General features: G+C 36.9%; 1 protein-coding gene across 3 annotated transcripts in view; it reads left to right on the forward strand.

Moving 5' to 3' along the window:
• The first annotated feature begins 649 nt into the window (after positions 1-649).
• Positions 650-13,411, forward strand: part of ASXL2 (ASXL transcriptional regulator 2) — a 114,794-nt gene continuing 102,032 nt past the window's right edge. Inside the window, exons 1-2 of one of the 3 annotated variants that reach the window (XM_064494682.1) lie at positions 651-1,069; positions 1,694-1,792. Coding sequence is in view for 2 of the 3 variants with exons in the window: in XM_064494679.1 (XP_064350749.1) it covers positions 1,013-1,069 (57 nt within the window). In the remaining variant the exon portion in view is untranslated. Of the gene's footprint in view, positions 1,070-1,693; positions 1,793-13,411 lie in introns of all 3 variants that reach the window. The other 2 variants (XM_064494679.1, XM_031466706.2) reach the window with 2 other exon arrangements.

Genomic DNA, 13,411 nt, shown 5'->3' on the forward strand with positions numbered 1-13,411 from the left:
AGTAAATATTTACTGGGCGCCTGATATGTACAGGCACTGCGCCAGGGACTGAGATCACCAAGATAAAAAAGACACCATTTGTGTCCTTGATGAGACATTCACATGTAAAAGCGTGAATGTAGTTACTGGCGGCCTTAAAATAAAAGTCATCCAAGTTGAGAGGCACTCTGGGGAGATGTAAAGGGCTCTGAGCCGGCAATTTAACATTTGGTTTCACCACGTTCTAGACTCGAGAGTTTGGCAAGTCACTCAATCTCAAATTGCTTCGTCTATCAAATGGGGTAATCAAGTAGACGAGAATTGTTCCAAATCTTCAAAAAGATAACCTCTGTAAAAAAAAAAAGGACAAATAAAAAACACAAGTTCGAGGCTTATTAAAATTGATAGCTCGGTAGGTCACCCCTAGAAGGAAGAGCTCGGCTCCTCCCAGTCTCTATAACCACCGTGGCGCCCCGCACGCGGTCACAATCCGTTCAATAAACCTTCCCGGACGGATGAAGTTCCGCTTCCGCAGGCAGGTTTTCACTGTAGGCGTGAGCGCCGGACGCCCGACCCAGAGCAGGGTCGGACCTTCCCGACGCGCATGCTCCGCAGGACAGGCAGACAGCGGAAGGGCGGGGGAGTGGCCTGGCGCCGCGGACCGCCGCCTGGTTCTCCCTGCAGCCCCGCGCGGGTGGCGGGGGCGCGCGCGCGCTCGTTCGCGCTGCCGGCTGCGTACAGTAGTGACGGCCGCGCGGGAGCGGTCACATGACCGTAGCGGCTGCCTGTACAGTAAGGACCCAATATGGCAGCGGCGGTAGCAGTGGCAACGGCAGCAGGAGGACCGGCCGCCCCATAGACCCCCCCCCGCGCACCACCCCCGCCGCTTCCTCTGTTTGGGTGCTCCTCCGGCCTGACTTCCCCTTTCTCCCACCTTTCCCGGCACCGCGGGAAAAACAGCGCAGGGCAGAGCAGGCAGGGAAGGCGGCCGGAGCCCGGACACGGGAGCCTCCCAGTCAGTTCAAGACCCGACATGAGGGAAAAGGGCCGTAGGAAGAAGGGCAGGACCTGGGCGGAGGCCGCCAAGACGGTAAGGGGGAGGGGGGCGAAGGGGAAGACCGGGAGGATTTCGTTCCCTCTCGCCCGCCGGTCGCAGGGGAAGGGAGGTCAGTGGCCCTGCGACCCGGCTGAGGGGGCACAAAACCGCGCGGCGAGGGCGGCGGTTAGTGTCGGCTTGTGGTCCCTGTGGGAATGGAGGCGCTCAGCGGAAGAGGGTCGCCGCGGGGCTGTGGCTTCTCCCTGCGTCTGCGACGAGTCCTCTTGGTGTTTTGAAGCTGCCTCTTGGGGTCACGATGCTCTCACCCCCGCTCTGTGGTAGCCCCCGCCCCGGCATGGGGAAGTGTGTTGTGCTTGCACAGTAACCGGTTCTTCTCCCTTGTGCGGCTCAAGATCCCCCACTGGATGCAGATAGGAGAAGGCTTGTGCGTGCACCCAGCCCCGGAAAGAAGAGGGGAGCGCTGGAGCTGGGTAGAATTGACCCGCTATAGCGGACATGCCGCCTGACCCCGGGCCCCCTGCTTGTCTGGGCTCCCGGATCCGACCGCAGGTCACGAGGCTCTTGTTTTATATTTGCTGTTGGAGCTGAAAGTGCAGAAGGTGTTTAGAAACGAAGTAACAGGTGGGACTTGTAGAATTTTTTTTTCTGTTTCCGTAGAGACCTACTCCGAACAAGGCAGCAATGCATGGTGGGACCTGTAGTTTACCCGGCCTTGACTTTTCCGCAGCTAAAGTGATGGTGGCTTCACGAAACTAAGTAATTAGTGGATAAAACCACTTTTTTTTCCTTTTAAACTTATTACAACGAAATTTAGAGGTCAATTTTTAAAAAGTGGAGTATTGAGAATGAGTAACAACTTTTATTATGTTATATAAAAAAACTTAAAAGCGCCTCTGTATGTAGAAATGAAACGTTTGGAGAAAGTCAAGTTCATTCCATCTTTGAGAGTGCAGCAGAAGAGTAATAGGACATAAAACAGCAGCATTTTAGTGCTGGGCAATGAGAAGGTGTGGAGGCATTATCTCTAATGGTGAATCATGTCAGTAATACTTGTAGAACGTGGAGAGGTCTTTTAAACGAACCTTTATTATATTTTGTATTTTTTTTTAGTTTCCTGATTAGGAAAGTAACGTTCACTGTGGGAAAATTTTGAAAGTTATAGAAACATATAAAGAAGAAAATAAAAAATGTATTTCACCCCTCAGAGCTCTGTTAACATTTTGGTATATTACCGTCCAGCCTTTAAAATTATTTCTCCAAATCTGAGTCCTGCTGTTTATTCAGTCTTGTGCATTTTTTGGTAAACTTTATGTTTTGAGGGGTTGACGAGTCTTAAACTTGTATGCCTGTTTTAGTTGGAAATGTGGGAAAGTTAGTGAATAAATAAAAGCACATTTTATTTGTTGAGTGTTTTCACTTACAACATACCTTCATAACTGACTGCTGGTCGTTTCCCTCTGAAGAAAAAACTAGAAATAATTTTTTTGGTGGTGAGGAAATTGGTCCTTCACAAAAGACTATTTTACTTTGTTCTACTTGATCAATACTACCTCAAGACTTCCTTTATTAAAAGAAGGATGGTAAATTTTATTTATAGGTAAGCAGATCCCAACCACAGTTATGTTAATTTTAAGTCTCTAGAGTCTTGAATGCTTTTTGAATTATCTCTTTGGATAAAATAGTCCTATAATTGGGAGATTGTGACAAATAGGAAATATTTGCATCTACTGTTTAGATTTTCCTTTAATAAATTAGCATATTTGCTCATTTATAATAAACATTTCATGCCCTAGCTAGCTAGTTAAAAGATGGAAAGACTAGCTTAATCAATAGAGTTCTGAGTGAGTTCTTGAAAGGATTAGTATAATAGTGGCTTGGTATTTTTGATTTTGACAAATGTATAAAGTCTCAGTCTAAATAATAACGAATTTTAGAAAGAATGGTGACACTAAAACTTTTTTCTTTTTTTAATAGCCAAAATCTAGAAAACACTACTCTTTTTAGCTAGTTTTGTCATCTGTGAAGTGAGGACTTAAACTAAACCTCAGTGTTCAAAAGGTTTCTGTTTGTAGGAGAAATAGGTAGAAGTAAATGTGAGAGAAATAGACAAAAGTAAGTCTTTAGTATTTTCAGGCTACAAAATGAGATAAAAAAATTAGTGATTTGACAAATGGAAGTAACTTTGACCTAAATTAGGAAACTATATATTTATAAGATCAAGAGGACCAGGAGAAATAAGTCTTAAACTTATTTCATAGGCATTAAGGTCAAATATTCTAGGAATAGTATTCCAGAAAGAAAAAATTAAAATTTTTTATGAATTCAGGCAACATCTGCTTTTATTTCATTGTGTTTTTGATACCTACATTGCAGACCAATCCTGTTTTAGGGAGCATTATTAAAATGGGGTTTTATTCCTGACCAATAATATAACAACAGATAGATAAAATTATTCAATCAATTATATGTGTGTATATATACATATTTGGGGTGTGTGTGAGTATGTGAGAGCTACCTAGTTTGATACAAGGTTGCTATGAACAACCTGATAAAATAAGATTCATAATTATTATATAATCATAAAATTATATTAAAAGGCTGATTAAATGTGTAGACTAGTTCCAATAACTCAGGACACCGGGCAGAAAAATGGAGTTGAGCTCCAAATGAACTTGAATGCTCATTTCACCACACAGGATTGTGTCCCTTCTGATCTTATATTTGTCTCATGTAAATAAACTAGTTATGACACAACATTGTAAAATGATTATAAATCAATAAAAAATGTTAAAAAAAGGTAAAGACTCCTGAATATTTTCAATAAAAATGATCTGATTCAAAAAATAAATAAACTAGTTATAAAAAGTATTATTCAAGTATTTTGTTAACGGTCTTACATGTTTTAAATTTTAATAATGGCAGTGATGGTACTGATGAAGTGTTTTGGATGAGAGATCTGTAGTATAGTGTTTGGTGCAAATTTAAAAATTTAAAATTTGAATTTAAATAAAAAAATTTGTAGTAAGCCAGAGATATTGAGAACCATTCCATTGACTTTAGAACTATGTTCAAAGTTATGCTCATTAAAAAAAAAAAAGATGTTGTATCATGTAAATATTTGGTGACATCCCTGAGGAATAGCAGTTTTTGCAAAGCAGAACTTTCAAAATAGTATAATCTTGTTGATACTGTTTTCTTTTTTATCTTTCCCTTGTCACCTGCCACAACTAGGGGAGCATTCAGAGGGAAAAATGTCCTTTCAGGACAAGTTTGTTGTGATTGTAGATGGAAACAACAGAGAGGCAGACCTTAAGAGATTGCACTAGAGGTACCTTTGGGTGTTTTTGGAGATTAAAGAGGTCACAGTATGAGAAGTGAAGTTACGTGTGTTAGAGATGAGGCCCACAGTGAACTGTAGCATCAGTCCATAGCATGTGATTTATAGACTGAAGAAAAAGTGTTTTTTTTTTTTTAGATGCTATCTATGTAGACTTCACTGAGTGATTTATATAACTTTGGATGTACATAGATTTTTATTTATGTCTTTTACCTCAAGTCATTTAACGTTAGGGAATAAGATGGAAGATAGGAGATTTCTTTTAAAGGAGTAACACAGGCTAATTATAATTACTTTTATGTAGGCAGTATTGAAAATGGAAAAGAATTACTTAAAAGTAAAATAATAAAATATATGATTATGTAAAATAAGTGATTAGAAAGGTAAAATAATGATTAGAAAGAAAAACATCTTAAAATACAGTTTAGAAATTTTCAGTGCTCTTAATCTTTACCATGAATAATTTTTTTCTTAAAAAGTAAGACTAGAATTCTAGCCAGGCCTGGTTATGTCTCCTTGGGTATATATTGACCAGGCCAGAGTCCTTGCAAGTTTGTATTTGTATTATATTTGTAGTTGTGTTAGAATCTCCAGAAGAGAGTGTGTATCTTGGAAAAACATATTAAAGAAATCTATTGTTCTTGTAATACTGTTTTATAGAAAGTAAAACTGGACAAAATCTTTTTAGTTTGTGGAAGACAGAAAAAATAGAGTAAGATTGTAAAGAGTATGGGTTAAAAACTGAGAAACTGCCCTGACCCATAATTTTCAAAACAATAATTGCATATTTACATTATTTTAAATTTCAACTTTATCGAGGTATAATTGACATAAAATTCTAAGATATTTGATACTTTTCTGAAATTGCTCTCTGCAAGTGTATTTGTGCTATATGATTTGATGTAACATTCTTTGCTTGAGAGATCTTCCTTCCTGCCATAGTATTGAAGTTAAGTTCCCCTGTGTTTTGCTCTTGAATTTTGTGTTATATTTTCAGTTCATCCTTTTGCCTTGTTTTTTCGTTCCTATCTTGAAAGCCCACAAACAAACTAAGGAAAAGGAAGGGAAAAAAATCTTTTTTGAACACGTAAGTTAAAAATTTCTGTGAAGGGTGTGGCTGCTGCTGCATCTCCTAGAATTATGACAGGAGCTGAGAAAATGATGTCAGATTTGCAGAAGTCCTTGCTATTTCCTCATCCACAATCTATCTACTCTTAAAAGGCTGTGCGATTTTGCTTTCGGTGAAAGGATATTATGTTTTCACTTCGGAAGCTGTCTGAAAGGAGGCCAGTGTGTGGCAGATGTAACTACAGGGAACTGATTAGTTAGGTTTAAAACGTGCTGTCTTTGTCCTTTTTACAAAAAGACCTCTGAATGCCCCTCTAGTTCTGTATTCTTTCATTCCATATCTCATAGAGGCCATCCTCATAGTTTTTAGTATTGTAGTATTGTGCAGTTTAGTATCTTTAGTTAAGTTTGATTTACTATGTTTTCAGTGTTTTAAAGGTTATTGAATGTACTTAATTTTAGAACTCTTTAGACATGACTTAAAAACAATATTACTTTAAATTGAGTTTCTGTTACAGTCATATAGGATCATTATTTTAAAAAAGTCAAAGTTTGTAGAGAGTTAAATCTTAGATGAGTCACTATACTGAAAATAGGGATTAAGGGAAAGTCTGCATATGCAAATATTGAAAATAATTTAGTTACCATACTGAAATTAACTATAGTTGTTAGCTTGAATGTAGCTTTCTGGACTTTCAACCCTGTATATGGAAATATGCATAAACATGTATACCTGTCTATATTCTGTATACAGTTCTTGAATTTGCATTCTTTCTGAATGTCATGGATGCTTTTTAATGCCATTACATATGTAACTGCTTCATTCTGTTTAATGATTTCTTAATATTCCATTGTTTTTGGATGTACATCATTTGAAATAGTCATTTATAGTTTTTTTTCCCTCTTGTAACAAATACCTCAGTATATACATTTAGGCATATGTGTATGTGTGCATGTATATTGTGTGTATGTGCATTTGTGTGAATGAAATAGTTAAGATACAGAGTTTGTGAACTTAAGTTTGTACCAATTTATATTCCCCACCAAAAACTTGAGGGCTTCACTTTTTTCCCCACTTTTCTCTGTAATCCAAGAAACATATCAGTGTTTACTCTGTCATTTTGATATATTAACAAAGCATTTACTTTGTTGTTCTGTTTAGTAGAAAAGTTCTATATCTGTGCTGTCCAGTACACTAGCCACTAGTCACATGTGGCCATTGAGCACTTGAAATGTGGCTAATGTGACTAGGGAACTGAATTTTACTTAATTTTAATTAATTTAAGCTTAAATAGCCACATTTGTTTTGATTGAACAGTGCAGGTGTAAAGTAACTTCCTATGCTTATTGCTTATTTGTGTATTTTTCAATAAACTTGTCTGTTCAGCTCTTTTGCCTTTTTTCCCTTTCTTCCTGGTCTTTTTTTAATACTAATTTCTAAGGGTGCTTTGTAGATTAAAGAAACTGGCCCTTTGTCGTATGTGTCGCAGATCTGTTGCCCATTTTTGGCTTTTGACTTGATTTATGCAGTTTTTTTTTTCCCTGCCCAAATATTTTGTGTGTTAATATTAAGTAAATTTCTCAGTCTTTACCTTTTGTGCTTTTCTAAAAGGTTTTAAGTCCTGTTAAGAGAAACTTTGTCCACTCAAAGCTTATAAATTGAGTGCTTTTAAAAAATGTTTAGCCATGAAGGCATATCTCCCCTAAAGAAAATACATATTTTGTTGTGGACAAGTAGGAGGAAATTCAGTTTTTATTATATCAGTAAGACTGTGTTCCTTGAAGGCAGAGACTTTAAATATTTCTACCTGCAGAGCTTAACTCACTTTCTTGCAGATGCGTACTAAATCTTTTTTGTTGTTCTTCACCTTTTTAAATTAGAGATAACAGAAGACACTCGAGAGAGCACTTTTAGGAGAGCACAGTATGAGTAAAGTTAACCAACTATAGTAAGTATTGTTTGCCAGGAAAGCTGATTATCTCTCTCTTGTTTGTGAAAGAAAGTTATTCCAAGACACATCAAGGTATTTGCCTCCCAACACCCTTTTGAATTACATTTGGACATAGGAAAGTTTCTGTGGTAATTCTTCTGACCTTGCTTGACAAAACTAAAATTGGTTAATGGTAAATACATGTGTACTTAGTACTGAACATCAAGGGACATTGTGAACCTTATTAATTATAGTATCTTCTCAGTAATTTGATCCATCTTTTAGTATTAGTTATGTTGTGAAAGACTTTTCATTTGAACATTTTCTGACTACTGACATTAAGCAGTTGATGCTACGTTTAGAATGGACTTTCATTGGAGTTTGTAGCCTGGGAGGGCCCAAATCGTCTTGAATCTTTAACCCACTGATGTCTGAATTATTCAGTAGTTGGGTTAGCCATATTTAGTTTCAAATAAAGTGCTTAATGGTGTTAGTGAATTATTCTAAGTGGTAACATAAAATTTTAAGTTTATTGCTATTGGTTTATAGTGATTAGTTTCCTACCTGATTTGAGTGGTTCTGGCAAATTTCCTAAGTTTAAGTGGATGGATTAGATTTTGGATTAGTTTAGTGGATGGATGAAATCGATTAATATGTTAGGAAAGGTTTTCTCCTTTATATTTTTTATATGTATGTTTGTGTGTGAGGTTGGAGGGTAGAGAGAGAAGGTGTAAAAAAGAAATGAATTATAAGATAAAGATAATAGAACACTTCATATATATCATTAATTACCTGTGAAAGACATAATGAGGAGAATAGGACTATTTTTAATAGCAACTTGAGAATAATCTTAATCTGGATCTGATTCTGTGTCTTAAAAATTTATTGAATTTATTATATCAGCTTGGACAAGTTATTTAAATCAGTGCTCAAACATTAATGTGTAAAAGAATCATCTGGGGAGCTTGTTAAATGTAGATTTTTATTCATTAGGTCTGCAGGGTAGTCAGATTCTACATTTATAACGTTTGCAGGGGACACTGGTGTGTTGGTTTAAGGACCACATTTGGAGTTGGAGGGATTTACACTATCTACATGTTCTCAATTTCCCCAACTTTAAAATAGACATAGTAATAGAATTTACGATTTGAGGTCTTAGGTGATTAGGCTGAAATGTGTGAAAAGTTCTTTGTACAACGCCTAATATTTTGTAAGCTCTGTTAGTGTTACTGAAAAATTAATAAATACTAATAATTTTATATTTCTGAATGGGAAAACTATTGTAAAGATGTTATTTCTTAGCAAACAGGTGCAGAGGTTTAAAACAGTTCTAATGAAAAGCCTTCTTGCCGCTTGTTTTCCAAGGTCAATGTGGAATCACACAGAGTTAAACTAGCTATGGACAAGTTTGGGAACCCACTCAAAGATCCGTCTCCTGCTTCAGGAGATTCTGCCCCAAATCCCACGCTTTTATACATCGTGAACTGCTGTGAAGAAGGCCATGTGGCAAGGAATGGCAGGCAGCCTCTAGGAGCTGAGTGACTTCTGGCCAAGAGCCAGCAAGAAAACAGAAAGGGACGGAAGCCTGCCAACAAGTAAGCTTGGAAAAGGATCCCAAGCCTCAGATGAGTTCACAGTCCCAGCTGTCACTTCAATTTCAGCTCAGTGAGACCCTAAGCAGAAGACTCTGTTAACTCATGCCCAGAATCCTGACACACAAAAAACTGTGAAATAACTTTGTGTTGTTTTCACTTAAGTTTCATAATAAAACATAATCGCAAAGTAAGTTTGTGTTGTTGAGGCTGTATAATAGCAAACCAATAGTAATACTAAAATTTGGTGGAAGGGGGAGTATGGCAAAGTTGGTCTCAGACATAGTTTGGCCTGGGTATTCAGGAATGATAGATTAAACATTTAGAGGTGAATATGAGTAAGGATATTCCAGGCAGAGGGAAGAGCTGAAAAGCGGGAAGGCTGAAAAATGCAGCATATGTTTGATGCCTGGCTTTAACCTTTGAGTATGATGTAGTGAAAGAGAAGGCCAGAAAAGGTAGGTTGGGGCCCAAATGTGGAGAGGTGTAGAAGTCAAGTTGATAAATATTTTTATTCTAGGAGCTGTAGAGGGTTTTTATGCAGAAAATAGAAACATTTTCTGTGTTTGGGGCCATTTGTGGGATATATTGTAGAACTGGAGAGTCTAGCTATAGAGAGGTTATGAGGGGTAGAGTAGGGCTCTCTTGAATTAATGGTGAGAGGGGCTATACTTTTTTGTGTGTGTATCATTCACATTTTTCTCATTCCATAGCTATTCTACGTACTCCTATCCCACTTACAAGTTTCCATCAGAAGCCATTAAGTTCTGCCAGTCTCCTGAAGTTTTTGCATACATAGGAGGTTCTGGAATGCTCTTCAAACACAACAAAATTGTAGGAATCTTGCTCCATTTGTTGTAGCTCATGTTGATTTTTCCCTTTCTCTGAATTCCTATACCACCGTTCTTCCACACCACTCTCCTCTGTACCACTGGTCCACAGGTTTGTTCAAGTGGTAGTATCGATTGGGAATATATGTTGTACAACTCCAGGGGGAACCGTTCATATTGTATTTTATGTGAACATTGTTTCCGGGAGTTGTGCACCACAGCGGCTCTGGGTTCCATGATGCTCTTTGTGAAAACACCATTAAATATTTGTGTTTTTTTTTAAGACAATTTTTCTAAATATTTTAGACAATTTTTTAGACAATATTTTTCTAACTACCCTACTGTGAAATTTTATACCACATATATACTGTATATTTGTTTATGTACTTTATGTATATCTGCTTTATAAATAAAAAGTATAAATATTTTTCTCTACCCCTGCCATCAGTTTCAGCATCCTTGGGGGTGATTTCTCTCATGAGAATGTATGTTATAAATGATCATTATTTGTAAAATACCATTATTAAGAACTTCTTGATCATAAAAATAAATGACTTGATGCAGAAAAAAATTTGTGAAAACATCATTAAACATTGATATATTTCTGATAAAAAGTTAAGGACATTTTTGCTAGGAGGAAACCTAGTACAGTTTTGTATTATAAAAGTCTTCCCTTGAGAACAGATGAATGGGCAGCAAGAAGGGCAACTTTCCTGATCTTTGATTTAGTATTGGATTTGCTGCTTATGTGTTTCCCAGGTCTGTTTTCTAGCAGGCGAGAGGTAGCAAATGACAAAGGTTTAATAAAAATGTTTCCTATTAGCTCTGTGATTTTTTATAAACACCTATTTTCAGGTTGAGGAAGCTCTCTTTTATTTCTAGTTTGCTGAGAGTTTTTGTCATGAATGGATGTCAGATTTTGTCAAATGCTTTTTCTGAATCAGTTGATAAGATCATTTGCTTTACTTTTTAGACTCTTAATATGGTGGATTACATTGATTTTCAAATTTTGGATCGGCCTTTCATTCCTGGGAAAAATCTCACTTGATTGTGGTGTATTACACTTTTTATACATTGCTGTATTTGTTGAGGACATTTACAGTTATGTTCATGAGGGATAATAATCTGTAGTTTTCTTGTACTGTCTGTGCCTGTCTTTGGTATTAGGGTAATGCTGACCTCATAAAAAAAGGAAGTCTTCCTTCCTATTCTATTTCCTGAAAGTGATTACAGTCGATCCTCACTATCCATGGATTCAGTACAGTCTACCCTTGAACAGTGCAGGCATTAAGGGCGTCAACCCTCTGTACAATGGAAAATCCTTATGTAACTTGTAGGTGACCCTCCGTATTAGCAGTTCCTCCGATTCATGATTCTGCACCCATGGATTCAACCACCCTTGAATTGTGAAGCACTGTAGTGTTTACTATTGAAAGAAATCTGTGTATAAGTGAACTTGTGCAGTTCAGACCTGTGTTCAAGGGTCAACATTATTTTTGAATTTACCTGCTTGCTAAAATATACCTCTAACCCCAAAATCAGTACTCAGGGCACTTTTGCAGTCATTCGTGAACATTTGCTGAGTGGCAAAACATTTGTCACCTGTTGCTGAGTTCTCTGCTGAAGATGAACAAGGTGATGCTCTGCCTTCTTGTTTCAGCTCAGAGTGAAAATGTGTCTTTTTTATGGTCTATTTAGTGCCATGAAGTTTACATTTTTGTACTTTTTGTTGGTACTCTCACTATTTAAAATGGCTCCCAAGTGTAGTATTGAAGTGCTATCTAGTATTCTTAAATGTAAAGAAGCTGTGATGTGCCTTAGGGAGAAACCTGTGTTAGATAAACTTTGTTTAGGTATGAGTTACAGTGCTGTTGGCCATGAGTTCAATATTAATAAGTCAAGAGTATGTGTTAAGTAAGGTATCTTTAAACAGAAACACACATAAAAGCAAGGTTATGTATTGATCATTTGATCAAAATATGACCAGTGGCTTGCGGGAACCTAAGTCTGTATTTCACTTAGGAACAGTGGTTCAGTATTTGCTGGTTTACTGCTCTTGGTGGCTTTGTAGAACATAACTACTGTGAATAACGAGAGTGGACTGTATGTAGAACAGGTGTTACTTCTTTAAATGTTTAATAGAATTCACTAGTGGAACATTCTGGGTCTGGAGATTTCTTTTGTGGAAGCCTTTTAACTATGAAGTCAATTTCTTATGTAATTATAGAACTGTTCAGATTATCTGTGTCTTCTTGTGTAAGTTTAAGTAGTTTGTGGTTTTCCAGGAATTGGTCCACTTCATTTAAGTTGTTGAATTTACGTCAGTAGAGTTGTTTGTAGTGTTCCCTTATCATTTGCTGAGTCTGTAGTGATTCGCAGAATCTCTTTTTATTGTTGATGTTGGTAATTTGCCTTCCCTTTTTTCCTGTAAGAGGTTTATCAATTTTTTTGATCAATTGAAAGAACCAGCTTTTGGTTTCATTCATTTTTCTCTTTTTCTATTTTCAGTCTCACTGATATTTTTCTCTTATCTTTATTATTATTAGTGATCACTTTTCATTCTCCCCTCCCACCAGCCTCTGGTAACCACTGATCTACTTTCTGTATCTGTGGATTTGCCTGTTCTGGACTGTTCATATAAATGGAATCATAGAACATAGAGTGTTTTGTGTCTGGCTTCTTTCATGTAGCATAATGTTTTCAAAGTTCATCCATATTGTGGCATGTATCCTTTTTATGGCTGAATAATATTCCATCATATGAATACACCACCTTTTATATATCTGTTTATCAGTTGTTGGTTATTTGTTTTTGTTTTTGTTTTTCACATTTTGGCTATTGTGATTAATGCTGCCATGAATATTTCATATACAACTCTTTGTTATCAGCGTGTTTAGTTCTTTTGGGTGTATATCTAGAAGTGGAATTGCTAAGCCATATGTTAACTCTGTGTTTAACTTTTTGAGGAATTACCAAACTGTTTGTCATATCAGCTGAACAATTTTACAATACTGCCAGCAATGTTTGAGGGTTCTAATTTCTCCTTGCCAACATATGTTCTTTTTTTTTTTTTTTTAAATAATGATAACCATTCTATCAGTGTGAACTGATAGCTCATTGTGATTTTGATTTGTGTTTTCCTAATGAATAATGATATCGAGCATCTTTTCATGTGCTTAATGGCTGTTTGTATATCTTTTTTTGGAGAAATGTCTATTCATGTCCTTCTTTAAATCCTGTTTTAAAATTGGATTATCTGTCTTTTGTTGATTTCTTTTTGTTGTTGTTGATTTCTAAGAATTTCTTACTCTTCCTCTCTCCCTCTTTCTTTCCTTCCTTCCTTCCTTCTTTATTTTTGGAGGGGAGGTAATTAGGCTTGCTTGCTTGTTTGTTTGTTTGTTTTTTAATGGAGATACTGGGGATTGAACCCAGAACCTTGTGCATGCTAAGCATGTGCTCTAGCACTGAGCTATACCCTCTCCCCTAAGAATTCTGTATATACTGCATGCAAGTCCCTTATCAGATGCATCATTTGCAGATATTTCCTCAATTCTGTGGGTTGTTCTTTGACTTTCTTGATGTCTTTTGGCACACAGAGTTTTAAATTTTGAGTAAGA

The sequence above is a fragment of the Camelus dromedarius genome, chromosome 15 (genome assembly GCF_036321535.1).
Source record: "Camelus dromedarius isolate mCamDro1 chromosome 15, mCamDro1.pat, whole genome shotgun sequence".
Classification (NCBI taxonomy): Eukaryota; Metazoa; Chordata; class Mammalia; order Artiodactyla; family Camelidae; genus Camelus; species Camelus dromedarius.